General features: G+C 43.1%; 1 protein-coding gene and 1 pseudogene across 3 annotated transcripts in view; one reads left to right on the plus strand and one right to left on the minus strand.

Annotated features, from left to right (window-relative positions):
- UBAP1 (ubiquitin associated protein 1) overlaps positions 1-13475 on the minus strand; it is a 73244-nt gene that overhangs the window by 18800 nt on the left and 40969 nt on the right. For 2 of the 3 annotated variants that reach the window (XM_055293910.2, XM_055293909.2), the window contains exon 2: positions 12967-13007. The exons of the other annotated variant lie outside the window; for it this stretch is intronic. In XM_055293910.2, coding sequence (XP_055149885.1) covers positions 12967-12969 — 3 coding nt within the window. In that variant the 5' untranslated portion in view covers positions 12970-13007. The remainder of the gene's footprint in view (positions 1-12966; positions 13008-13475) is intronic. 3 annotated transcript variants of the gene reach the window in all.
- LOC129490239 (small ribosomal subunit protein eS8-like) lies at positions 9625-10332 on the plus strand (annotated as a pseudogene).

Consider the following 13475-nt stretch of genomic DNA (forward strand, 5'->3'; position numbering starts at 1 on the left):
GCCAAAGTACTCACAGTGGCCTAAGAGGCCTTCCCCATCGCCCACAGCCTCTCTGCCCTCATCTCCTTACAGTCATCCTCTGGCTCACTGTACTAAGTTATGGTGACTGCTGCTCTTAAAGATGACAGGCTCAATCCACCTCAAATATTCTGTACCAACTGTTCCTTCTAACTGGAACACTCTTCTGTCACACGACTCACTCCTTCAAGTTTTTGCTCAAATGTCACCCTCTCAGTGAGGCTTACCCTGACCCACCCTACTTAAAAGTACTACCCCACCCTCACTACAATACTCCCATATTACCATTTACCTTTTCCCCATAACACTTATTGCCTTCTAACATTACAAATTGACTTTTTAATTATATTTATTGCTTCTCTTTCCCAAAGAAATATAGGGCAAGTATTTAAGTCTATTTTATTCAATGACATATTTTCAAAACCTTCAGCATTGCCTGGCACACATCAGCATTTAATAAATACTGAATGGATGAGACTCCCCAGAAAAGAATCTCCTTGATTAGGATTCTCTACTTTAGAAAAAAATCATTTTTAACTAATATAAAGAATTACTCTCAGCCTGACCAACATGGTGAAACCCCATCTCTACTAAAAACACAAAAACTGGCCGGGCATGGTGGTGCATGCCTGTAAACCCAGCTACTCAGGAGGCTAAGGCAGGAGAATTGCTTGAACCCAGGAGACGGAGGTTGCAGTGAGCTGAGATCGCGCCACTGCATTCCAGCCTGGGAACAGAGCAAGACTCTGTCTCAAAAAAAAAAAAAAAAGAAGAAGAATTACTCTAGCTTAAAAAACACTACATTCTAGAACAACATGGAAATCCTTAAGCAGCACAACACTTACATGAAAAGGGGAAAACCCGACAAAATCATGGAATTCTGAGTAAGATCATCAGGAGCACAAGCCATACACAATGGAGCTGCTTTAATCTCCTACAGGTTCTTTGCCCATCATAACTGAACAACATGGAAAGACCAGAACATGACCATCTATTGCCATGTTTTCTTTTCTGGAGCAGCTCTGGGAGGCTAATCTATAGGCAGAACCATTGTGGACAATGAAATACAGTTGATAAAATAAATTTTGTTTTTCAACATCGGCAGCTGGTAAAGGAAAGTTTATCTCTCACCCTCACACTATTTTCTTGGGTGCTCACAGACACAGAACAAGACAATTACGCCTCTTCCGTGAAGATGACTTCTTTCCTTATGAGAACTGTGTAGATCTCAAGAATTATCAAGGTCAGAAAATATTTGTAATCTTGTCATCATTCCCATTTCCTGGGATAGGTATTCTGCAGATACACCTGAAACTCTCCATCAGGAAGAATGCCCCCTACTCCCAACCCTTGGGGGAATGGGTGTCTTTTTCATCTCTTTCCCATCTAACTTCTGGCCAGAACTAAAACATTTGAACTATCGCTCCCTTAGCTAGCAAATTAAATTCACAACTGTGTTCAATTTAGTAATTTAGCACTCTAGGAAATCACCATATTTATTAACACCCTAGGAAATTTTCCAAGTGTGGTCATCCTTTTTGATGTGCTAATTTCATGGCTGGCAATGGCTATCACATTCCTACCCTTATTCACTTGAGTAATTATTATTTAGCCCTTTAAGAAGAAACTCAAGAGGCCAGGTGCAGTGGCCCATGCCTGTAATCTCACCCTTTTGGGAGGCCAAGGCAGGTGGATCACCTGAGGTCAGGAGTTCTAGACTAACCTGGCCAACATGGTGAAATCCCCTCTCTACTGAAAATACAAAAATGTGCCGGGCGTAGTGACACATGCCTGTAGTCCCAGCTACTTGGTAGGCTGAAGCAGGAGAATTGCTTGAACCTAGGAGGTGGAAAGTGCAGTGAGCCTCAAGAACAACTCCTTTCTCAACCTCAGAATAGCCAGTTAATACTACCACCTTAGGACTTACCTCTGTGTATTGTTTTTTTTTTTTTTTTGAGACGGAGTCTCGCTCTGTCGCCCACGCTGGAGTGCAGTGGCGCAATCTCGGCTCACTGCAAACTCCGCCTCCCGGGTTCACGCCATTCTCCTGCCTCAGCCTCTCCGAGTAGCTGGGACTACAGGCGCCTGCCACCACGCCCGGCTAATTTTTTTGTATTTTTAGTAGAGACGGGGTTTCACCGTGGTCTCGATCTCCTGACCTCGTGATCCGCCCGCCTCGGCCTCCCAAAGTGCTGGGATTACAAGCATGAGCCACTGCGCCCGGCACCTCTGTGTATTGTTAATAGTTCATTTCCTTAACCTCCCTTCAGAGAGTTTGAGCAAGAATCTGACTGTCCCAGCCGGGCATGGTGGCTCACGCCTGTAATCCCCGCACTTTGGGAGGCTGAAGTGGGCGGATCATGAGGTCAGGAGATCGAGACCATGGTGAAACCCCGTCTCTACTAAAAATACAAAAAAATGAGCCGGGTGCAGTGGGGGTGCCTGTAGTCCCAGCTACTTGGGAGGCTGAGGCAGGAGAATAACATGAACCCGGGAGGTGGAGCTTGCAGTGAGCCAAGATCGCGCCACTGCACTCCAGCCTGGGCAAAAGAACGAGACTCTATCTCAAAAAAAAAAAAAAAAAAAAAAGAATTTGAGTGTCCCTTAACAGGGGAGAAATGTTTCATATCTATATCACCAAAACTCAGTATAATGTATGGCTGATGAAATTTGTTCAATGAATGAAGAACCAATAATAAAGACATGCTTTTGGCCGGGAATGGTGGCTCACACCTGTAATCCCAGCCCTTTGGGAGGCCAAGGCAGGTGGAGGTCATAAGTTCGAGACCAGCCTGGCCAACATGGTGAAACCCCATCTCTACTAAAAATACAAAAAATTAGCCAGACATGGTGGCGCACGCATGTAATCCCAGCTACTCGGGAGGTTGAGGTAGGAGAAGTGCTTGAACCTGGGAGGTGGAAGTTGCAGTGAGCCAAGAACGCACCAGTGCACTCCAGCCTAGGCAACAAGAGCGAAACTCCATCTCAAAAAATAAATAAATAAATAAAGACATGCTTTTATACTTCTTCTGGATTCAATCTAACCCCTACCCCAACACACACATATATATATAATTTTTTTAAAGAGACATTTGCCCAGGCTGGAGTGCAGTGGTGCTATCATGGCTCACTGCATCCTTGCCCTCTGGGTCCCAAATAATCCTCCCACCTTAGCCTCCTGAGTAGCTAAGACAGGGTCTCATTATGTTGTCCAGGCTGGTCTCCAACTCCTGGGCTCAAGCATTCTTCCCACCTCGGCCTCTCAAATTGCTGGGATTACAGGCAGGAGCTATCACACCCAGTTCCAACTTATATTTAATATGAAAATTGAAAATTATTTGCCCAAAAATGACAAGGCTACTCATGAAAATGTTTTTAACAGATTACTCATACATGATACAAGCATATGTCTGAGATCTGAACAAAGTTACAAAAATGTACCAGACAGATGTCATCCCCCGCCCCAGCACCACCAAAAAAGTGCTGGGTGCCATCACAGCTTACCAACAAAACTAAGTATTGATTACAACACTTAAACTCTATGGCACTTATAAAATGCTTATATTTTAAAAGATTAGAACTAAAGCTCTAATTTTAAAGAATTTTTGTCTGTTTTCTTTGAAAATAGGGACTCAAATGTTATTGAAAGATTCTAACTTTGGCTAGTATCCTGATTAACTGGAAACAAAGCTGAAACTGGCACTAAGAATCATTGGAAAGATTTACAGTCAAGTTAACAAGCACACAATTAAGTCTTTTGTTTAACAGTAATAAGCACAGATGATACACAAAAGTGATAAAATCTATCCACATTAATAATAACTATATTTGGCCGGGTGCGGCAGCTCACGCCTGTAATCCCAGCAATTCGAGAGGCCAAGGCAGGCGGATCACAAGGTCAGGAGTTCGAGACCAGCCTGGCCAGCATGGTGAAACCCCGTCTCTACTAAAAATACAAAAAATTAGCTGGGCATGGTGGCGTGCCCATGTAATCCCAGGTACTCAGGAGGCTGAAGCAGGAGAATTGCTTTAACCCGGGAGGCAGAAGTTGCAGTGAGCTGAGATCACACCACTGCACTCCAGCCTGGGCGACAGGGCGAGACTCCATTTCAATAATAATAATAATAACAACAACAACTAAATTTTCTTAAATAACCAGTTCTATTGTAGATTGGTAACAAGGAGTTGAGGGAGAAAAAAACTACAAAAAAAAGTACTGTGCTAAAGATATGAGGCCGGTTTGGTGGCTCATGCCTGTAATCCCAACATTTTGGGAGGCAGAGGCAGGTGGATCACCTGAGGTCAGGAGTTCGAGACCAGCCTGGCCAACATGGTAAAACCTCATATCTACTAAAAATACAAAAATTAGGGGCCAAGCACGGTGGCTTATGCCTGTAATCCCAGGATTTTGGGAAGCCGAGGCAGGCAGATCATGAGGTCAGGAGATTGAGACCATCCTGGCCAACATGGTGAAACCCCATCTCTACTAAAAATACAAAAAATTAGCTGGGCGTGGTAGCAAGTTCCTGTAATCCCAGCTACTCAGGAGGCTGAGGCAGGAGAATCACTTGAACCAGGGAGTCGGAGGCTGCAGTGAGCCAAGATGGCTCCACTGCACTCCAGCCTGGCGACAGAGCAAGACTCCATGTCAGGCCGGGTACAGTGGCTCACGCCTGTAATCCCAGCACTTTGGGAGGCTGAGGTGGGAGAATCACAAGGTCAGGAGATCAAGACCATCCTGGCCAACATGGTGAAACCCCATCTCTACCAAAAATACAAAAATTAGCCGAGCATGGTGGTGTGTGCCTGTAATCCCAGCTACTCAGGAGGCTGAGGCAGGAGAATCGCTTGAACCTGGGATGCAGAGGTTGCAGAGGTTGCAAGATGCAGGATCTTGCAGTGACGTGCAAGATCACGTCATTGCACTGCAGCCTGGGTGACAGAGCAAGACTCCATCTCAAAAAAAAAAAAAAAAAGATATGAGTCAAATAAAATCCTATAAGAGAAGTGATTTCCTTGCCTACCTTTCAGATAGCAAACTACTATAGTGTGATATACACTGACAAACTTATATTCTATAAATGAAACTAGGTCCTGGCTTAGGGACAGAAAAGATGAGGTCGAATACCTTTAAAGGGCTGCTGTTAGCACCAATTGCAGGTATCTGGTTTAAAAACCAGTTTCCTTTCACTAATAAAGCCAATGCCAAGGTGATTTATTTAGTACATCCCCCAACCCTCCAGGGTCTTAGTACTTTAAAAGCTTTATTAAGAGAGAATGAACAAATAGTTCAGTGATTACTGGAAGGAGGAGGTAGGGATAAAGGGCAAAAAGGCATTTAAAGAGATGGGAACGTGGCCAGGCACAGTGGCTCACACCTGTAATCCCAGCACTTTGGGAGGCCAAGGCGGATATATCACTTGAGGTCAGGATTTCAAGACCAGCCTGGCCAATATGGTGAAACCCCCATCTCTACTAAAAATACAAAAAAAAATTAGCTAGGCGTGGTGATGCACGCCTGTAATCCCAGGTACTCGGGAAACTGAGGCAGGAGAATCGCTTGAACCCAGGAGGCAGAGGCTGCAGTGCGCCAAAATCGCGCCACTGAACTCCAGCCTGGGCGACTGAGACTCCATCTCCAAAAATAGAAAAAGGGAACAAAGAAAGCAGTATTGTAATAATGGATAGAGACCACCGTTAAGTACTATTAATGATGGTGCTGTGAGAATTACAAAATATATTTCTCCCAAATATAACCAATTATGCCTCAGGAATTATCTTTTCTTTTTTTTTTTTTTTTTTTTTTTTTTTTGAGATGAAGTGTCGCTCTGTTGCCCAGGCTGGAGTGCAGTGGCACGATCTTGCCTCACTGCAAGCTCCACCTCCTGGGTTCACGCCATTCTCCTGCCTCAGCCTCCAGAGTAGCTGGGACTACAGGTGCCTGCCACTACGCCTGGCTAATGTTTTGTATTTTTAGTAGAGATGGGGTTTCACTGTGTTAGCCAGGATGGTCTCGATCTCCTGACCTCGTGATCCTCCCACCTCAGCCTCCCAAAGTGCTGAGATTACAGGCGTGAGCCACCGCACCCAGCTTCTTTTTTAAGACAGGGTCTTGCTCTCTCACCCAGGCTGGAGTGCAATGACATCATCACCACTCACTGCAGCCTCATTCTCCTGGGCTCAAGTGATCCTCCCACCTCAGCCTCCTGAGTAGCTGAGACTATAGGCATGCACCACCATGCCCAGCTAATTTTTTTAATTTTTTTGTAGAGCTGAGGGCTCACTTTGTTGCCCAGGCTGGTCTCAAATTCCCAGACTCAAGCAGTCCTCCCACCTCAGCCTCCCAAAGTGGAACTGTCCATTTTTATCCAATGTATCTAGAATTTAAAATATTATAGCTAACAATTTTCTGCCTCAACCTCAAATACCTTTTAGTTTCAGTCCTTATTACTGAAAATCTTCCTAAAATATTTGAGCCCATTTTCCTAAGTTCAATTTTTTAAATAGCCACTAAGTGCATGCCTAATGGCTGTGGTTGTGGCAGTTCCTCGAAGTTAGGTTCTGCATACCACTTTGGTGGAAGACAATGAGTGGGCTGAATATGTAATGACTCAGGATAAACTCTGAGAAGACTTCATTTGCTTGCTTTCTTTCTAAACTGCTGATATGCCTATGATTCTGCAACCTGCCCATTTTTTCTAAAAAAAGTGCAATTCCGGGTGGGGGAAGAAATCTCCAATAGAGGATAGCAAATGCATAATATTTAATTCAGGTATTATCGTGAGGAGATTCAAATTGAGGTTTTTTTAAAAAGAAGATCAAACTTAAAATTGAGTAAATCTGTAATTCCATGACTGGTTATCACCATCTTAGCCATCAGTGCCTCCTGCAGCAAAGGACTTAAAAATAAATAAATAAATAAATAAATAAATAAATAAATAAATAAATAAATAAAAAACTGTCTTAAAGCCACAAGCCAGGTAACACTGGCAAAATCATAAATAACAAAATAACATAGATATCTGTTGTAAGATGTGAAATCACAAGAAAATGTTACTCATATCCTAACAACAAATCAAGCCATATAATCTACAAAATCAGCTTTTTAATATACATTGTCTGGCATTCAATTAAAAACTATAAGACACAAAAAGAAGCAAGAAAATGTGATCCAGAATTAAGAGAAGAACCAGTCATCAGACCCAAATTCAGGGATAGCCAAGATATTGTAAACATCAGACAGGGAGCTTTAAAATAACAATAATAAATATGTTAAAGGGTCTAACGGAAAAACTAAACATGTGAGCAGATGGGAACTTCAGCAGAGAGATGGAAATAAAAAGAGACAAATGGAAATGCCACAAGTGCAAAATGCATCATCAGAAAAGAAAAATTTTGATGGTTCATAAGCCAGGCTATGCTAATCCAAAGACAATAATCAGCATAAGAAAGACTTGGGACTTGAAGTTAGGTCAAAAGAAATTAGCCAAACTGAAATACAAAGAGAGAAAAAGGGAAAAAAAAATTGAACAGTGTTAAGAGATATCTGGAACAACACCAAACAACCTAATGCACATGTGATCATAGCTCACTATCACCTTGAACTCCCGGGCTTAAGCAATCCTCCTGTCCCAGGCTCCTGAGCAGCTAGGACTATAGAGAAGCTCCACCACACCTGGCTAATTTTTAATTTTTTGTAGAAACAAGGCCAGGCGCGGTGGCTCATGCCTGTAATCCCAGAACTTTGGGAGGCAGAGGCGGGTGGATCACCTGAGGTCAAGAGTTCAAAACCAGCCTGGCCAACATGGCAAAACCCTGTCTCTACTAAAAATACAAAAATTAGCCAGGCATGGTGGTGCACACCTATAATCCCAGCTACTCGGGGGCTGAGACAGGAGAATTGCTTGAGCAATTGCTTGAGGAGGTAGAGGATGCAGTGAGCAGAGATGGCACCACTGCACTCCAGCATGGGCGACAGAGCAGGACTCCATCTCAAAAAAAAAGACAAGAAACGGGGTTTTTCTATGTTGCCCAGGCTGGTCTCAAACTCCTGGCCTCAAGCAATCCCTCCAGCCCACCACACACACACACACACACACACACACACACACACACACACACACACACAATAGAGTAGGAGGAAACTTTGGAAGGTAATGAATGTTTATGCCTTAATGATGGTGATGGTTTCATAAGCGTATACTTATCCTCAAACTCATCAAGATGTATACATTAAATATGTAAATATGTACAGCTTTTTATATATCAATTATACCTCAATAAAGTGATTTAAGGAGGGGGGCTAGTTTTATCAAATCTTATCATGGGGTCTATTTTTTCATAAATTAGAGTCTCAACACATTTTCCAGATAAATAACCTTTCTCCTAGATGAAAATAAGAATCAGTTAAAGAGGACTAAGATTTCTTTTTTCTTTTCTTTTTTTTTTTTTAGGACGGAGTCTTGCTCTGTCACCCAGGCTGAAGTGCGGTGGCGTGATCTCGGCTCACTGCAAGCTCTGCCTCCTGGGTTCATGCCATTCTCCCGCCTCAGCCTCCCAAGTAGCTGGGACTACAGGCACCCGCCACCATGCTCAGCTAATTTTTTTTTGTATTTTTAGTAGAGACAGGGTTTCATCATGTTAGCCAGGATGGTCTCGATCTCCTGACCTCCTGATCAGCCTGCCTCGACCTCCCAAAGTGCTGCGATTACAGGCGTGAGCCACTGCGCCTGGCCAGAGGATTGAGATTTTAAAGTACCAGGCTCCAAGAAAGTCCTTATCCAAACTAAGCCAAGGGTATGCAGTTTTTATAAGAAATGGATAATAATATTTTTAGAAGTTTGAGAAATAACTGTTTGTTTCCCTTATTCTGTTATTTAGGGATATATGGTTACTAGTAACAGTGAAGTTGTTCACCTTTAGTTGAAAATAATAAACTCAGAGGTAAATCAAGTGCTAGTCAAAAACAGCACAGCACCAGACCTAGTCAGTCCCAAATATTAAAAAGAAAAAAAATACATTTTAATATCCAGTCATGACAGCAGTTATTACCTCCCTGTCCATACCCCAAGTGCCACAGAAAAGTTACCCACATCCATTAACTTCCCAATGGACCAGTCAGATATCTAACTTCGGAGGATCCAATCCACAGGCTCATAAGCTAAGAAGGCTATGCCATCAGTTTGCCCTGACCAAAAGATATAAAATCTCTATCTCTATGATGCTACCCACTGAAACTGAAAGATCAAGTAGCCAAGCAGCACCTTAACTGGGGTGGCCATTTATAGCCCTGTGTACTCTATACTATTAGGCCAAGAAAGCAAGTCTATGAACTGAAGAATAATAATGGATCACAGACACAGAGACATATAGTGAAGAAAGGCTAAGCAGCTTCCTGAGAAGTGGAAGGAGTAGCCTTAGTTCCTGGCTTTCTAATTTTAGCCTTGAGAGAGCAGAAACTTTATTTTCTGTACTCACATGCCTACACAATTGCCTATTAAATATTCTCCATCTATTGCCTTTCATTTCTATTAAACTACCTGATATCTAAAAATAGGATACTTTACTCTAAAAACCCAACTAGCTCTTTCCAGCCAGCGCCGAGCGATGGGCATCTCTCAGGAGAACTGACACAAGCACCGCACGACCGGGGGCAAGAGAAAGCCCTACCACAAGAAGCGGAAGTATGAGCAGGGGTGCCCAGCTGCCAACACCAACATTGGCCCCTGCCACATCCACACAGTCCATGTTTGAGGAAGTAACAAGAAATACCATGCCCTAAGGCTGCATGTGGGGAATTTCTCCTGGGGCTCAGTGTTGTACTTGCAAAACAAGGATCATCGATGTTGTCTACAATGCGTTTAATAACGAGCTGGTCCGTACCAAGACCCTGGTGAAGAATTGCTTCATGCTCATCAACAGACAGCACACCATACTCATCGACAGCACACTGTATGGACAGTGGTACGAGTCCCACTATGCGCTACCCCTGGGCCGCAAGAAAGGAGCCAAGCTGACTCCTGAGGAAGAAGAGATTTTAAACAAAAAATGATCTAAAAAATTTCAGAAGAAATCAATGAAAGGAAAAAGAATGCCAAAATCAGCAGTCTCCTGGAGGAGCAGTTCCAGCAGGGCAAGCTTCTTGCATGCATCGCTTCAAGGCCAGGACAGTGTGGCCAAGCAGATGGCTATGTGCTAGAGGGCAAGGAGTTGGAGTTCTATCTTAGGAAAATCAAGGTCCGGAAAGGCAAATAAATCCTCGTTTTGTCTTCACCCATGTAATGAAGGTGTTTATTGTTCTGTTCCCAAAAAAAAAAAAAACAAAAAACAAAAAACAAACAAAAAAAACAACTAAAGCCAGTGAAATTCAACCAGGAACTCAGCAAAAAGAGCCCTGTTAAAGGAGAAGCAGCCTAAGGGAGAAAGAAAATTTTTCTCCTAAATTTTACTCAGGTAGAAAGTTTCATTTAAACAATAACACTTGGGCTGGGCACAGTGGCTCACGCCTGTAATCCCAGCACTTTGGGAGGCCAAGGCGGGCGGATCACGAGGTCAGGAGCTCAAGACCATCCTGGCTAATATGGTGAAACCCCGCCTCTACTAAAAAATACAAAAAAAATTAGCTGGGCATGGTGGCAGGCGCCTGTAGTCCCAGCTACTCGGGAGGCTAAGGCAGAGAATGGCGTGAACCCAGGAGGCAGAGCTTGCAGTGAGCTGAGATTGTGCCACCGCACTCCAGCCTGGGTGACAGAACGAGACTCCGTCTCAGAAACAAAAAAAATAACACTTTGTTTTTTTTTTTTTTTTTTTTTTTTTTGAGACGGAACGGAGTGCAGTGGCACCATCTCAGTTCACCGCAACCTCTGCCTCCCAGGTTCAAGCGATTCTCCTGCCTCAGCCTCCCGAGTAGCTGGGACTACAGGCATGCGTCACCACACCCGGCTAATTTTGTATTTTTAGTAGAGACAGGGTTTCTCCATGTTGGTCAGGCTGGTCTTGAACTCCTGACCTCAGGTGATCCACCCGCCTCGGCCTCCCAAAGTGCTAGGATTACAGGCATGAGCCACCGCGCCCGGCCTGGTTAGGAATTTAAGGAGATATGGGAAATATCAGTCTTTACTGAACAGACACCTTCAGAATTATAATCTTCTCTCTGGAACGTTCAGTTGAAACACAAAACATGGGGTCCACTATTTTCAGTCTGATCAAGACAGATGTTCCAAAGATTCAAAACAGAAAGTCTATCTTTTGAAATAAGTGTAAATTTTTCATTTTTGCTATTTTCTCTCCCTAAGCTTTTCCTCTGCCCTTGGCTCTGTCCTCTCTTTTCTCCCTTGAAAAGGTGATCTAGAGGGAATTCAGATCTGCCTTTTTTTCCCTTTTTCTTTTCTTAAGCTCAGTGGCAAGAATCATTTTTTGTTTGTTTGAGACAGGCTCTCATGTGATTCTGGCTGGAGTGTAGTGGCGTGATCATGGCTCACCGTAGCCTTGACCTCCCGGGCTCAGCACTTCTCCCACCTCTCAGCCTCCCAAGTAGCTGAGACTACAGGCACATACCAGCATGCCCAGGTAATTTTTAAAATTTTTTGTAGAGACAGGTTCTCACTATGTTGCCCAGGCTGGTCTTGAACTCCTGGCCTCAAGCGATCCTCTCGCCTCAACCTCCTAATCTCCTGTTGGGATTACAGGCATGAGCCACCGTGCCCTGCCCAGATCTGCCTTTCTGCTATCATTTGAATACTTTTAAGAAGACCTGTAATAATCTATAAATAATAGGAAATAGCTTACCTGAAAGACAAGATGCCTGACCTCTTTAAGGAATGCTAATTCCAGAGTTTGAATAACTTCAAAAGGATTTTTAAAAACTCAGGCAGGTCATCTATGTAAGTATATGCACACTGATAAATCAAAATTCAAAGGCTGTTGTATAAAATATATAAGCAAGTAAAATCACAGTCACTGCGCACCACTCTGACTCAGCTGAGTGATCTTACCAGCAACCACTCGCAGCTCAGAAGAGCATACCAACACGTCCCCAGGCAGTCTAGTAAATAATTCTTAAAATGATGTGATATATATATGTATTTTTTTGTTTGAGTCAGGGTCTCACTCTGTCACCCAGGCTGGAGTGCAGTGGCATGATCACTGCAACTTCAAACTTCTGGGATCAAGCAATCCTCCCACCTTAGCCCCCTGAGTAGCTGGGACTGCAGGCACACGCCACTGTGCCTGGCTGATATAATTTTTAACATGGAAGATTGGCTTTACCTCTCTTAAAATAACTGTGTTATTTGGCTACTTCTGGTTTTTAATTCTTATCTTCTACTGTATGAAAAAACGGTATAATTTTAACTTCTTAGGTACCTCCACCTCCCTCCATTCCCCTCCAAAGGCAGATAGTAGTTTATTATTGTATTCCATTTTGGAAGGTTGTATCTTAGGAAAAGATGACAGAGAAGCTCTTACTTTCAAATTCAAAATTATAAATATCAGTATTGATACCTCTGTAATATAGTGATTGATTTGTAGTAAATTACTTCCTTTGATGGGGCACAGGGAACTAAACTAAAACATTATAAAGCATTAACCAAAGGGTTAGAATTTTTCACACACACACATATAGAGAAGAGCTATGACTAACGAACGGGAAAGGGAAAGGTAACTATACCTTCAATGCTGCTGAAGAACCAGAACAGGCAGACTCCTAATCTATCACTAGTAGCTTCAAGTACAATAACCAGAGACACTCTGAACTTTAACTACCCATTTGAAGAAATATTTCAAGTTCTCTGAAGACCTTTCGGATATACATGATACATTGTTGTACAACTTTTTGTCAAGCTGTTCATTAAGAGACAAAAAGGGGCACTGTACTTAAAACTATGCTAAGTGATTCCAAATCCTCTGATCAAATCATAACTTAAACCATGATTCTAACAGTCCACTTACCATGAAAATCTGCACCCAACTTCTTAGAAGCCATTTAGAACCTGAAAAACAAGGAAATATTTCTTAGGCACATTATACCTTGAAGGTAGTACAAAGAAAATTGAGAGTACAAAAAAGAAACCAGAAGACCTAAGGTTTCAGGGCTGACAGAATCCTCACGTCTCACTCCCAAAGTCCAAAAAAAAGATCCAGGTACTGTGGCTCATGCCTGTAATCCCAGTGCTTTGGGCGGCAGAGGTGGGAGGATCACTTGAGCTCAGGAATTTGAGACCAGCAACACAGTGAGACCCCATCTCTATACAAAAAAAAATTAAAAATTAGCCAAGGCCAGGCTTGGTGGCTCACTCCTATATCCCAGTATGTTGTGAGGCCGAGCTGGGAGGATCACTTAAGCACAGGAGTTCAAGACCAGCCTGGGCAACATAGGGAGACCCTGTCCCTATAAAAAATTTTAAAAATTAGCTGGGCGTGTTGGCATACACCTGTAGTCCCAGCTACTTGGGAGGCTG

Source organism: Symphalangus syndactylus, chromosome 9 (assembly GCF_028878055.3).
Source record: "Symphalangus syndactylus isolate Jambi chromosome 9, NHGRI_mSymSyn1-v2.1_pri, whole genome shotgun sequence".
NCBI lineage: Eukaryota > Metazoa > Chordata > Mammalia > Primates > Hylobatidae > Symphalangus > Symphalangus syndactylus.